Source organism: Atractosteus spatula, chromosome 7 (assembly GCF_055471065.1).
Source record: "Atractosteus spatula isolate fAtrSpa1 chromosome 7, fAtrSpa1.hap1, whole genome shotgun sequence".
In the NCBI taxonomy this organism is placed as follows: domain Eukaryota; kingdom Metazoa; phylum Chordata; class Actinopteri; order Semionotiformes; family Lepisosteidae; genus Atractosteus; species Atractosteus spatula.
Window position 1 is genome coordinate 36,567,035 of NC_142712.1, and position 13,690 is coordinate 36,580,724.

Sequence of the window (13,690 nt, forward strand, 5' to 3'; positions counted from 1 at the left end):
TAAAATAATCTAAAATTCTGTTCATGGGACCGAGATTACTTGTGACTGGTGTAGTTTTTTTACTGTGCAGGCAACTCAGAGCGTTTCAGTAGAGCAACAGTGTATTGTGTGTTAGGGAAAGTAGAGTTTGCAATTCATGTCTTTGTGCGCATTCACAGCTTTTCCGGGCCATACATTAGTGAAAACAATTAGACAGGGGTTTCTTTAAATACTATTCTCATATTTCATTTTATCCACTGGCATCTGTTCCCTGTAGCTTTCCATCATAATCTAAATTTTTCTTACAGCATTACCTAATGGGATCTCTGGACCGCACACACATCCTCATTAAAGCACCCAGAGTCAAACGAGGCTGATTTTTTTAACAGAATATCAATTCACAGCATCAATGTAATGTACTGTTAAAAATAAAACTCTTCACTAATACTGTAGCTACTGTATAGACATTTTACCCTGGCTTATGACTGACATTCTGCAACTTTCTGCTAAACTATCCTATTTGATTCAAACAACAAAAGTTCAAGTTCACATTTATTTATTTCATTCCTGCCATATACAAGTATACAGTGGAATGAAATATCGTTCCTCCTGGTCCACGGTGCAAATACAGACAGGACACTGACATGGATATTGTAGACAGGATAAACATGGTGCAAAGTGCAAATAGTGCAATTTACAAGGCAATACATAGTACAATATACACAACACACTGGGGGGATTTAAACCCTGTTTCTGGAATTGGGGTGGATGCAAGTAGATTCCAGGCTATTGAGGAGCCTGACAGCCTGTGGGAAGAAGCTGTTACAGAGTCTGGTGGAGCTAGCCCATACACTGCGATATCTGTTCCCAGATGGTAGAAGGGCAAAGAGTTTATGGGAGGGGTGGGAGGGGTTATCTACTATACTGGAGGCCCTGTGAAAGCAGCGTTTGTGATAGGTGACAGAAATGGAAGGGAGGGAGGCTCCAATGATGTTTTCAGCTGTTTCCACAATTCGTTGAAGGGTCTTGTGATCTGAAGGGTTGCAATTCCCAAACCCTACAGTGATCCAGCTGATCAAGGGGCTCTCAATGGCGATTCTGTAGAAAGTAGTAAAAATGGGCGGGGGAAGGTTTGCCCTCCTCAGTCGCTGCAGGAAATTGAGACGCTGCTGTGCTTTCTTGGCTAGAGAGGTGGTATTGAGGGACCAAGTGAAGTCATCTGTAATGTGTACACCAAGAAACGTGGTGCTGCTAACTGTCTCCATAGGGGAGCCGTTGATGTACAGTGGGGAGTGATCAGCGTGGGCCCTTCTGAAGTCAATGATTATCTCTGTTGTTTTATTTACATTAAGAGATTGATTGTTGTTTGTGCACCAGTTCACTAGTTACTCCACCTCCTCTCTGTATGGTGAGGAAATGTTGTGGAAAAAGACAATATCCCAATAAAGGAGTATTTTTTAGTGTGTTGATGATGATTCCTCCTCCTCCTCCAGTCCTACTCTGTTCACGCTTCTTGTTGGCTAATAATTAGGAACACTTTCATTCAAAAGACTGCACATTGGACAGGTATTGTACAGGATCCCTTTGGATGATATTGGACAGGGGTTACAGTGCTGCACCTTCACTAACACGCACACGAAGGGAAGAGGCTGTCTCCCAGCCTCCACCCCACTATATAGAGTCCCGTCGTCCTGCCCCCAGGCGCTGTTCTCAGCCCACCTTGCGTGCGCATGGCTAAAGAGCCCCATGTGGCGCTACAATATTCTTGTATTTTGTCTTGACCTGCAGCCAGGTCCTCCCATTGTGGTCTGCATAAAACAATACTGTTTATTAATAACATAAAATAACAATAATGTATATTGTTTAACAATATTTAAAATATTTAAGCTACCGTTGGCTTAAAGAAGAGCTCCTCTTAAATGCCATAATAATGTATTTTAAGTAAAGTCAACACTTCCTGCTCAAGCAATTGTTATAGTTTTATTTTATCTTGAGATATATTATTAGATATTTCATAATTAACTTCCACTTCAGTTTATCAGCAATTCTTTGTCAGGTGTCTTCTCTGGCTTTTGCAGCAGTTGCAGTACAACTTCTCACTATTACATCAGATTTTATCCTTGTAGTTTTCATTAAAAAGCAATGGTCACTGGATTAAGACACACGTTCTGCTGGTGTGGGTAAAGGACGCGATGCTCACCCCCTCCTGCCTGCTGAAGTGAGGAGTGACTGCAGCTTAAACCTGAGTTGTTTTAACCGGGTAATTAAAACCCGAGTTTGCCTTTGTGAAACGGAGTTGACCTGAAGACAGCTACCGGGTTAAGTATATCTGGATAACTTGAGAAACTCCTGAATTACTTACTGCTTTACGAAACAGTCCCCTGATGTTGTAAGATCATAAATATTTCCAAGCGAATGCTAAAAGCGTTGAAGGCTTTTCTCTCGTTGGCTCATCATTGCACGTGGCAGTTTACCAACTCGTGTGCCCCCAGTGGCTTGAGTGGACTTGCAGTTTACGTGCAGCTGTTGGGCCGTGGAGTTTTTAAAAGTGATACCACAAGGATTTTCACTGATGGGAGGAAATCCGTTTGTTTTGCAGGAGGTGGCTTGTATGCTGCAGTGTGCTACAGCAGTTCAGTTCTAGTATCCAGATCAACATTCAGTTCTAGTAAAACTACCTTTACACCTAAAGCACTACTTAATTGAAGAAATTTAACTGTAACTGGGGAAATCTAAACTCTGCATCCCAAGATTTATTTTGGGACTTGCTATTTAAGTGGTCTTAAGATATTTTCATCTTCCATTCACTCCGGGCAGTTCAACAGGGCATATTCTAATTAGCCCTTGGATCTCCAGAGACTGTCCTGGGATATTTCTCTGGTGTGTTAGATGTCTAATTGAAATGTCTGTTTTGAATGATTGGTTTAGAATCAATATCTGCATTATTTAGGTTTTAATTTTGTTTCAGTTGGGGGGTCCACACTGGGAGGGATGATTCTGAAAATTCCCTCAGGGTTGAAGTAAACCATTTTACAATTGTTTTACACAGAACACCTGGGTTGTTGATCATCTAAAACCCCAAACAGATGAGAACCAAACATAATTAAAGGTTTCTAATGTCTCTTGGTTTTAATTGGGAGCAATGGGAGAGATGTTTTAATTGTGTATTTTCTTGGGTTATAATGGCGTGTCGAGGGACACACACCATACGGTGAGTTTTACTGCCGGTCTTGTACATCTGCCACCTCTGGAGTTTTCTTTTGCCTCCTGGCCCGTTTGAGAACTGATGAGAGCTCCATGTCATACTAAGACACTTGAATCTGAGCTCGCCATAAAAAAGCGTTCTATGCAAAAAGTTGAACTGTTTAGATCAGTGATAGAGTAAGGGTTTAAATTCAGTTAAAAAAATGGCCTTCCTGTTCATTGACGGAACATTAAAGAAGACCTTTAGTTTTATTAAAGGTTTCTTAAGGATTTTTCGCTTCCTCCCTCCTCTTCTTAAAATAAGAGAAGGTTATTAAGCAAACGGCCTTAGTCATTGATACAAACAGCACGAGATTTTGATGCCAAAATACTAAGATATATTAATTTGGTCTACTTCTTAAATATTTTCTTCATTTTTCACCACATGCTCATATGTAAGGTTAAACAACAGTAACAGCACAAATCCACTTGATTCTTTGTTTTTTTTATAATAAGAGGGAATTTGAAAGCTTGCCTTTTGCCTTACGTAGTCCGTTCTGTCTGTCAAAAGTGCTTTTTGTGTGTAAAAAAAAGTGTTTAGTGTATGTAAGGAATTAATCTGCCTTTTCTGTAACCATTCTAGGGAATTGGTTTCAATTAAGATTTGTTTTATGGCTCTCCTGATTTTAATGACTATAATTTAAATGGATATTCTTTAGGGTATATGATAATCTAGCTTGGAGTCCTTTTCCCCCATGTGCAACCATGTATAAAAAGATGCCTCATTTGACACCTGTATGATCAGCTACAGTGAACACTGAGGTATGTTAGATCCTCTTCGTTCTGCCTGGCATATTCTGTTTATGAGAACTTGGTATTGAAAATGTATGAGCTGACTGACGTTATGGAGTGCATATGAGTGCGGGCACAATATACAGAATTCCAGACCAAAGGGACTGTTAGGCATTTTGAAACTGCTTTTTACCGACAAAATGCAACTTTTCAAGGTTTGTCAATAAGTGATACAGAGTGTTGAAACATTACTTTAAACCTTTCAGAATAACCTAAACAATTGTGAGCTTTCTTGCATGTTCTGTTAAAACTTACTGTGACTTTGTACTTTTGAAAATCTGAAGCGATACGCTTTGCACCAGATAAGAAGGGCTTATTCGTACACTTGTTCACCAGGAGAGAGAGAGGAGAACTTTCTCCTGCAGAGCAAGCCATGGATCTGCGGAACCTGGCGAAGGCAGTCGCCACACTCCTCCAGAACGTGGTGGGGATCCCAGCCAACCTCACCGTACTGGGAGTGTTTGTCCATGTGGCCCGAACTGAGCGGCGACTTCTCCCCACGGACGCCATCGTTTCCCACTTGGTTTCCGTCAATCTGTTGTTGATCTTGACCCGGGGGATCCCACAGAGCCTGTCTGCGCTCGACTACAGGGGCTTCTACGACTCGGCCACCTGCAAGTTCCTTATCTTCACGTACCGCACGACTCGTGCCATGTCCATCTCGCTCACCTTCGTCCTCAGCGCCTACCAGTGCATCACCATCGCCCCTGCCTCCTCCTGCCTCTCCCGCCTCAAGCCCTGGCTCTACCACTGCCTCCTGCCCCTCAACCTCTTCTTCTGGCTCCTGAACGGAGGCACCACCTACACCAGCATTCTCTACACCAGCCAGGTTAGGAACGCCACGCTCAGCACCAACACTCTCAACCTAGGCTACTGCCTGGTGGTGTTCCCCAGCGAGGAGTCCTACTTTGCCAACGGTGTCATGTACCTGACCAGGGACCTGTTCTTCGTCATCCTCATGGTGCTTGCCAGCTTCTACATCCTGCTGCTTCTCTACCGGCACCAGCGGAGGGTGAAGGGGCTCCAGAGCTCCAGCATGAGCCAGGGGTCGCGGGCCGAAACCCGAGCTGCTAAAACCGTGGTCACCCTGGTCACTCTGTACGTCTTGTTTTTTGGCATTGACAACTTGATTTGGGCCTACACACTCGCCACGGAACAGGTCCCGCTCCTCATGAATGACGTGCGAGTCTTCTTCTCCTCGCTGTATGCCTCGGTCTGCCCCGTAGTTGTGATCATGTCCAACAGGAAGGTCAACAGAAGGTTTTCCTGTATCAAACTCGCTCATAGTTCTTACTCTAAAGAAACTGTCATCTCCACTATTTAGATCAAAATTTACAGTATGTATTCTGTTTAATAAAGGTTTTTTATCAGTTCTTGTTTTGTTGTGGTGTAGAGGGAGGCTTATTGGTCATTTTTATTTTTGTTGGGGGAAGCTGGGTGACCAGTCTTGGAAACCGGGCCTGGAGTCCTATGTACTGTAGCTGTGTTTCATGAATGCTTTTCATAACAAACTTACATAAAAATGTCTTGCCTGTGACAGTCAGTTCCTGAATGGCTTCAGTGGGATTCCTTTTCTGCTGCTGACTGTGCCTGACTTGTTAGTCTTAACATTGGGGATGATGGATTTCTGTTTTAAAAAGGTTTATGGCTTTCAGTCTAAACTGTTTTCAGGGTTCTTACGGATGGTGAGGTGGTTAGATAGCACTGCTCCGTCACAGCTCTCGGGTCCTGGGTTTGATACTGGAGACGTATGTGTCTGTGGGCTTTGTGCGATATCTGTGGGTGTCATCCCAGTTTTATTCCAACTCCCAGAAACATGCTGGCAAGATTAAAAGGACCAGTTAACTTGTCCCTTCATTAGTGCCATGCACTGTGAGAGACTGGTGCACTGTCCTTCTGGAATAGGATCCAGAATGCCCTAACCCTTATTAGTATCTTTCCCCTAATCAGTGGATTAAAGCTTTTATTTCATAACTAACATTTAAAGTACCTTCCCAAAGATTGGTTAGACGTATTTGAGCATTTGTAAACCTCAAAATTGCCCCCTGGGATTGAATAAATTATTTTTAATTAAATTGAAATTAAAGTTTTCTTTTGGATACTGAAAGATTGGTGGCCTTGTTTTAGTCAGTATAAAAGTGACTGCAATGTTGCAGGTATAAATAAAAGGCTTGAAACTGATATTCCCTAGAAATATCAGTTGTGGCATATTGGTGCAAAAAAAACTGAATGCATTGAGCTTCAAGCGCACTTTCTAGAAGTGTTTCTGTTAAACTATGTACAGTACCACTTGTTTTTCATTTGTTTTAATTAAATAGCTGATTCATTGTTTTCTTGTAAGATGTAACTGTAGAACACTTAACATTTGCTAAGTATAGGCTGTTAATGACTCTTGGTTTTAATTAGAGCTTGTGGAAACAACAGCACCTGAGTATTCTAATTTAAACCCCCTGGGGTTTTAGTCTGGTTAGGATTATGTGCACTTTAGTTGGAGAAAAACGTTGAGTTGGGTAATCTTTGCTTTATGATTTAAATGCTCATTTAGTGGTAGTGTCCACAATGAGTGCAAGTGATTTTTTTTTTAGTCAATACAGCATCTGTTCTGATAGTTTAACACCATTGGATAGACCTTGAAAGACTATGAATGTACAGTTGTATAGAATGTGGTGACGTTAGGTAGTGGGTTTTGTCTGTTCCTGCCTATAACTGGTCCAATAACTTTAAATGACAAGATAATAAACCTAACACTTCTACCTTCACTGCTAATAGCAAAGCATTGATTCCCGATGGACTGTTTGATGCAAAATGGCTTCTATTCATAGTTGGGCAGTTTACTGGTACAATCTGTAAAATACCTTGTTCAAGGGCCAAGAGCAGCACCTCACCCAGATTTGAACCCACAACCTTCCTTTTACAGTGCTATAAACCATTGTTCCGTACTCTTGTAATTATGGATTTTTATAGTTCTTTATGTGAAGGAGTACTACAATGAAATTCATAGTTTCATGATTTTCTGAAATCTGTCTGCTATATAATACACTGGATGTAGAATTTGAGTATTGTTATTTCAAGAAACTGCAGGGGACCAGTTGTCAAAATAATTATAATGGGTTTAAGAAACTATTCATTAATGTAACACTTTGTTGTTAAGTCAATCCAAAATTTATTAAATTGTTCTTTTGAAAATGTGTGTGGGTGGCCTGTTTTCAATTTCAAATCTCGGCACTTAAGCAGGAAGTATGATTTATAACTTTGACATTTCAGACCTCCAATATTCCTTTAATTAGATCGTGCTCTTTTTAGATTGTAGCCTTCTTGCTTTCATTTTCTTTTAAATAAGCACCTTTTTTGTCATATCAAGATACTGAATGGATTGGGGGAAAAAGCTTGTTTTAGCAATGCCTCTTGCTGGGAAGAATGCACTCATCATAGACTGTTCTGAAACAGCTTGAAAGGCTGTAAATCCAGACCACACAGCTTTTTTTAACTGTGCACACAGAGGAAGTAAGATAACCATTGTACTAGGCATAGTCTGTTGAAATCCGCTTTTCAGCAAAGACTTTAGTCCGGAAAAAATGCGGCATTTCAGACACATGCACCTACAGTAGTATTTATTAACTCCAGTACATCTTTCTTTGCAGCAAACAGAGATAACCACATACGATGACTGAAATTAAATTATCTACATGTTATCAATTCATTTATATCAATTGAATTACTCTAATCTTTTCTCAGTGTCTCAAAATTCCTCATGTTTGTCTTTGACACAACTCCCTGTATTTATAGCTATAATCTCTTTAAAGTATATGGTGCTGGTCCTTAAAAGTCTGACACATGCATGTTATTCAAAACATGGTCGCTGGGCAAAAGTCATTTCAAGATTTGACAGCAAACTGTTTGCAAAAATGTTTGAACTGGGTAGCTTAACAGCCTACTGTAAATATCCCAATGTGTGAATTACGGTTTTGCAAAGCAAGCAGGAGCAACTACAATACACCCATTGAGAAATATTATGAGGTTCTGTATGCACTGGAGACATCTTGTTAAAGAAGATATCGTAACAGAAAATATATTGGCCTTAACAAAAAGGGAGCATGAATATACTGGTGCACCATGTCTTCTGTTCAGTGTAGGACCCGAAACAAACCCGTTTCCTCAGCTTTAAATTTAATAAATGCACAGGAGCTCCAGATTATGGCTGATTTACACTTCTCTACTATGACTTTTTTTTTGTCTTTTATCAGTTATTTTTAACAGGTGGCCCATGTACCTGGTTCCTCACCACCGTGCCATCGCTGTGGTGCAGAAGACTTGAAAGCGGTTCATCCACTTTATTACAGCAGTTCTGAATGCCTCCTAAATTAAATGTATCCAGGTTCTAATAATGGTGCAATACGCAATATCTTTGCAAAATCTGCCTTGTAGGCTCAGCATGATTACGTATCGGCTGCTGTAATAGAATTGAAAGATTCTCCTTCCCAGGTATCATGAGCAGTTAGGATCTATTGTACAAGTGTGTGATAGTTCAGGTGGGTAGCTGCGTCAGCACGCGTAGGCTCCAAAGGAACATGTAAAGGTTTATTCCATGCTGAAAAGAGAAGAAAGGAAACGCAACGTTTTGGCTGTGGAGCCTTCTTCAGGTATGAGAAAGACAGGGCAGTAAGCAAAGGTAATATGGCATAGGAGAACAAAAGCTGGATGAAAGTGAAAGAATGGTTATCAAAACCATTCCATGAGAATGACGAATGGTGAATTTCCTTGTGGATTTCACTTAAAAAATTAGATGGAGCTTCTGATTTTTTTTTGTTGTTCACCATGGTGTAGAGCGGGACAGCTTATTAAGATGAACTGAATTTTGGTGAATGCATGTAGGAGAGGGGAGGGGGTGTCTGATATGTTCACAGGTAACAATCTTCTATGTCACTTCTCCAGTTGAAGTGGTTTCTACTGTGTGGCCTCTGGTGGCACATAACGTTAATCTGAATGTACAGCATGAACCACACTGGAGAGCACAGTCAGAAGACTTTGTGAACCTGTTTTCACTAAACATGACTAACCATAATGGAAGCTTTCAAAATGCCAAGAAGATATTGACATAGTGTGGAAAATAGCAAAGGAGAACTGTCTCACTGTTTGGCATTTTTCAGTAAATTGGGGGTTTCTTAATGATGTATTAAAATGACGCAGCAAGCATAGTTCTGAAATCAACATATATATATAGCAGGCAAAGAGGACCTGGATGTATGAAGGACCAGTTCAGGCACCCAATAAATCCAGTGCTTTGTTTTGTTTTATGGGCAATACAGTATGTAAACACCATACAAGAGATCTGGCTGTTTCAGATGTCTTTGTTTCAATAATTAAGTGTAAAACTGATGGTCATGATGCTGAAGGAGCACTGTAATGTCTTTCATTACAAGGAATCATTATTGCATTACTGCCTTTCATATACTGTACTTGCTGTTTTTTCTTTTGGCTTCAGTAGTTTTCCAGATATTTATACAAGCAATTTGTCTTTTTGCTCTTTGGGGCTGTACAGACCCAGTTTGCTCTCACTCGTGAAATTGCACAGCATATGTTGTAGCCCCTTCAGTTTCAGGAATGGTTCAGGCCTTTAAGAATGAAATAATACCTTTCAAATCCTGGAAATGAGCTTTGTTTGGAGGATTTTATTAGACCCCGTAGTGGTGTAAAAAAATGCCACTTCTTCCATTTTGTAGTTGATGTTCAAAAACTTCCCATTTGGTGGCAAGTCTGTAGGCACCAGCTGTTGAAATTAGCTGTGTTATTGTGGTATCTTTTAAGGTCTGGCTGACAACTTGCTTTTATTGAGCTTCTATACAGGCGGCGTGGAGGTGCAGTGGTTAGCATTGGTGGGACCCTGGGTTCAATTCTGTACCTCGGGTGATCTCTGCGTGGAGTTTGTATGTTCTCTCCTTGATTGGGTAAGTTTTCACCAGGTGCTCCCATAGTCCAAACATACTGGCAAGTTAATTGGTGTGCGTGCATGTCCTGTAATGGACTGGCATTCAATTCAGTTTATTTTTATATAGCGCCTTTCACAACAAGGTTGCCCCAAGGCGCTTAACATTGCAAGTGACCATACATTTTGTCAATACAGAACAGAAGACCAGAAGATAACGGAGGAGAGGAACCAAAAACTCCTTAGTAAGAAGGAAAAAAAACCTCTAGGGGTCAACTGGTTGCCCAACCCCTTTGGGCATGCCAATATTATATAATTAAACAAATGGAAATAAATGAATGTGGTTATTAATCCATCCATCCATCATGTCTTCTGTGTGTTAGTACTCCATGCAGATCTCTGTAGACCAGTAAATTCCTCCTAAACGATAGCTATATAAACAATGTCCCTCTTGGATCCATGGCAGTGCTGCAGCATCCAACTCAGATGGTCCCCAGCCCGGGCACCATCCGGACATGCAGCGAGGAGAATAGGATAGTTTGGTCAGAACAGATGTATATACCTGGTGGGCCAACATAGAGACACACAATGGCATGTACAGCAGCACCAGCAGCCACGGTTGCAGCAGGCTATGATGTAAGCCTGCATCATTCCTCCTTGTGCCCATTTGTTGCTAGGATAGGCTCCTGCTCTCCAGTGACCCTGAATTGGATGAAGCAGCTTACTTGCAGTACATACTGTAACTACTCTTCCATTATTTTCACTCTTCTGTGCTTTTGTGATGATACCATTACAATTTCTGCTAAGACAATTATAGTAGTTACCGCGTACAATATTTTGAAAATAAGTTACACACGTCTTCATATTTTATACAATTAATGGTTTATTTTGATTAAATGCATGATGAATACACAATGTCGATTGACAAATCTTAATACTCCGTGGGTTTTATATTGTCTTTGACTGCAAAAGATATTTAATAATCAATTTTTGTACGATAAGTTGAATAGTTGATTTGTCCATGTATACGGTATGGATTATGCAAATGTATCCAAATAGTCTCCACAAAATATTTAAACGTGTAAGTGTTGGTAAAACAATCAGTAATTTATAGTGACAGACTATTCAAATACATTGGAAACATACCGGAACACAACTGGTGGAATACATCAGAGACTTATTTTATTGTGAGCTTAGTGTTTTTATTAATTTGTACCTCTAACCAGACGTTTTGGAACACATTGTGCTGATATAATGGGGATGAGTGTATAAAAAGAAATATGGTTAATTTAATATTAGAAGCAACAGAAGATTCAAAGCAGGAAGAATAAAGCAGTGAGATCATTTTCTTCTGATTCTATCCACTGTCCTTTTGGATTTATCCTTATTTTAAATTTTAAAGTGACCTTAGATGATTTTGTGCTAAGCAAACAATAATTAATTGTACCTTCCTTAAATGCAACCACTTTAAATTGTCAGTTTCTACAGGATTTCTGAAACTGAATCTAACTTAGGTTTAATTTAGGTTATTTCTCCAGCTTCTGCTCTTTGGGTCATCCTGGTAACCACAAGCTTGGATGTGCATATTTAAATGTACATTGCTTGTCACACGATGTTGAGCCATACTGTAACTAAATGTTCAACATCATAGCAAGCCAGTATATGGAACACATGTAAACGTTTCACAGTGAAATAAAGACATGAGTACAAAGCTCTTGGGATGATACATGCTTTTATTGAAGCTATGTACTGAGATTTTAGTTAGACCTCAGTCTCCTTGCAGTATTCCCACAGAGTATATGACCCCTCTTGAGAGCTGTCCGTGCTGCTCAGAGACATTGTTTCTCCTGACCCGTCTTCCTTCTCCTGGGAGACGCCAGGCTCCTGCCAATCGCAACTCCACAGCACCTTGTCGCTGTCTCCATCGTCGTCCAGCCAGGACGTAGGAGACGACATGGGCACTCCAGGGAGCTGCCAGTCGACAAGACTGGAGCCAACCTGGAGAAGAGACGGGCTGATGTGACTTAAATCTATCATCTGCAAAGTGACAAGGAAGACGATAGTGGAGTATGTTTGACCATTTCTCTTGTTTTCACCATGTCTACTCTGTATGCAGAACTGACATTCAAGAGCAGAGAAGCCATTCATTCACTTGACCTAGGCTCTGTGAAGAGGAGTTTTGTCACAGTTTTTGAGTGGCTGTAATTATTTTTTCCATACTGTACATGTAGAAAGGTGTAAAATCTATGCACTGGTTGATGGCACATGATCCACAGACACAGACTCGCACTAACAGGGAGTCCTGGCGGCAGTGTGCTGGTCTTGACGTGCGGTGGAGCTGTCAGGGGACGGGTCAGGATCCTCGACGGAGCAGCAGCCCACTTCGGGGTGGGGGGTCCCTCTCCAGCCTGAGGCGCCTCTGGGGAGAGGGGCCGTTGAAGGTGTTCTATTGGCTGTGATGTGTGGGGAGGAAAAGACAGATTAATAATGTCATTATAAAATAGATTTACACTCTATTAATACTACAGCTTAAACAAGGGCACAAACTGTACAAGACCGTTTGTGCTTCCTCCTGCCTAAATCCCTTTCAGTTTCCAATCGTGACCCCTGTGTCGCTCGGACGTGTGAAACAGTCCCTGGGATGAAAGCTTCTGTCCTGCCTGATACACTTGGCTCGACCCGCAATGTTCGCGCAGTGTCTGTGTGACTCACGGTGCTCTGCCCGGTCTCTGGCTGCTTGATTCCTCCCGGGAAATGGTCTTTTTCCGGGGAGGGGTCGCGGCTGTCGCCTGGTGTCACGGCCGTGGGCTCGGAGGGCAGATCTGCTCCCCTGAGCGCGTCGCCCTCATCTTCCTCTCGGAGCGGGCTGGGAGGTGTCTCCTCACAAGAGCCTGTAATTCAGGGAACCAACAAGAAACAAATCTGAAATGCGGAGTCCGATAAAGTACCTGGTTTGCCTTTTCTGTTACTCTGGGGAAGTTTAACGACATAATAAAATCTGTAATCAGCTGTCCCCCGAGACGAGGGTGGTGATTTTCTAAGTTACTAGACGAGCCTCCCTACCCGTGGAAGTGGGGGTCGCAGATCTCGGGGTGTCTTCCTTGTCACCAGAGTGCTCAGGTCTTACGGGGGTCACCCCCCCGCAGCACACAAACACTGTGGCGAGGTGCACAAGGAAAAGAGGGAAGTCCCCGTCCGTTTCCTCCGCTCTTTTTGTGGGGGTCCTCCTTCTTTTTGTCTTCCGAACGATTGCATGGTCGCCCGGGGGTCGATCTGGCCTTGAGCCTTTGGCCTTGCAGACCTCGGCTTTTCGTGGGATACAAAGATTCTGACCCATGGGGAAGCAGAAACTTATGCGATTTGATGACTGTGACCCCCTTTTATAAGGCTTGAAAGTAGGTCGTCTGATGTCACCTGGATCTCCATTCTGACGCTTTCACGTTGTTAAGTATTAGTGTGATGTCATCTGACACCTCATAAAGGTTTATTAATGTTAAGAAATACACTTTATTTTATATAGTGCCTTTCAAAATGGCTTCTCAAACCGCTTTACAAAAAAAAACCTGGTTTCCAGCGGCCTTTGCAATATTTTTCCTAGTTTTGTGCTAACTACTGCTCGACTCAGTTTTGAGATCCGACACCTTTTTGTGGTGGTTTTCAAATAAAATAAAAGCGCCTCTAAACTCCCATTAAAACATGAAAAGCCTCTTTTTCGTTGTTCCTAAACCTACTGTATGTTTCCTATCCTTTTCT

At 41.7% G+C, this 13,690-nt stretch overlaps 1 protein-coding gene across 1 annotated transcript; it reads left to right on the plus strand.

Moving 5' to 3' along the window:
• The first annotated feature begins 4,387 nt into the window (after positions 1–4,387).
• On the plus strand, positions 4,388–5,338 carry LOC148830886 (olfactory receptor class A-like protein 1). Its single transcript, XM_088919987.1, has one exon. It carries the CDS (start codon positions 4,388–4,390, stop codon positions 5,336–5,338), a length of 951 nt encoding a protein of 316 aa, XP_088776113.1.
• The last annotated feature ends 8,352 nt before the right edge of the window (positions 5,339–13,690 follow it).

Coding starts and splice junctions, on each gene's coding strand:
- LOC148830886 (XM_088919987.1), top strand. CDS start 4,388: ATGGATCTGCGGAACCTGGCGAAGGCAGTCGCCACACTCCTCCAGAAC.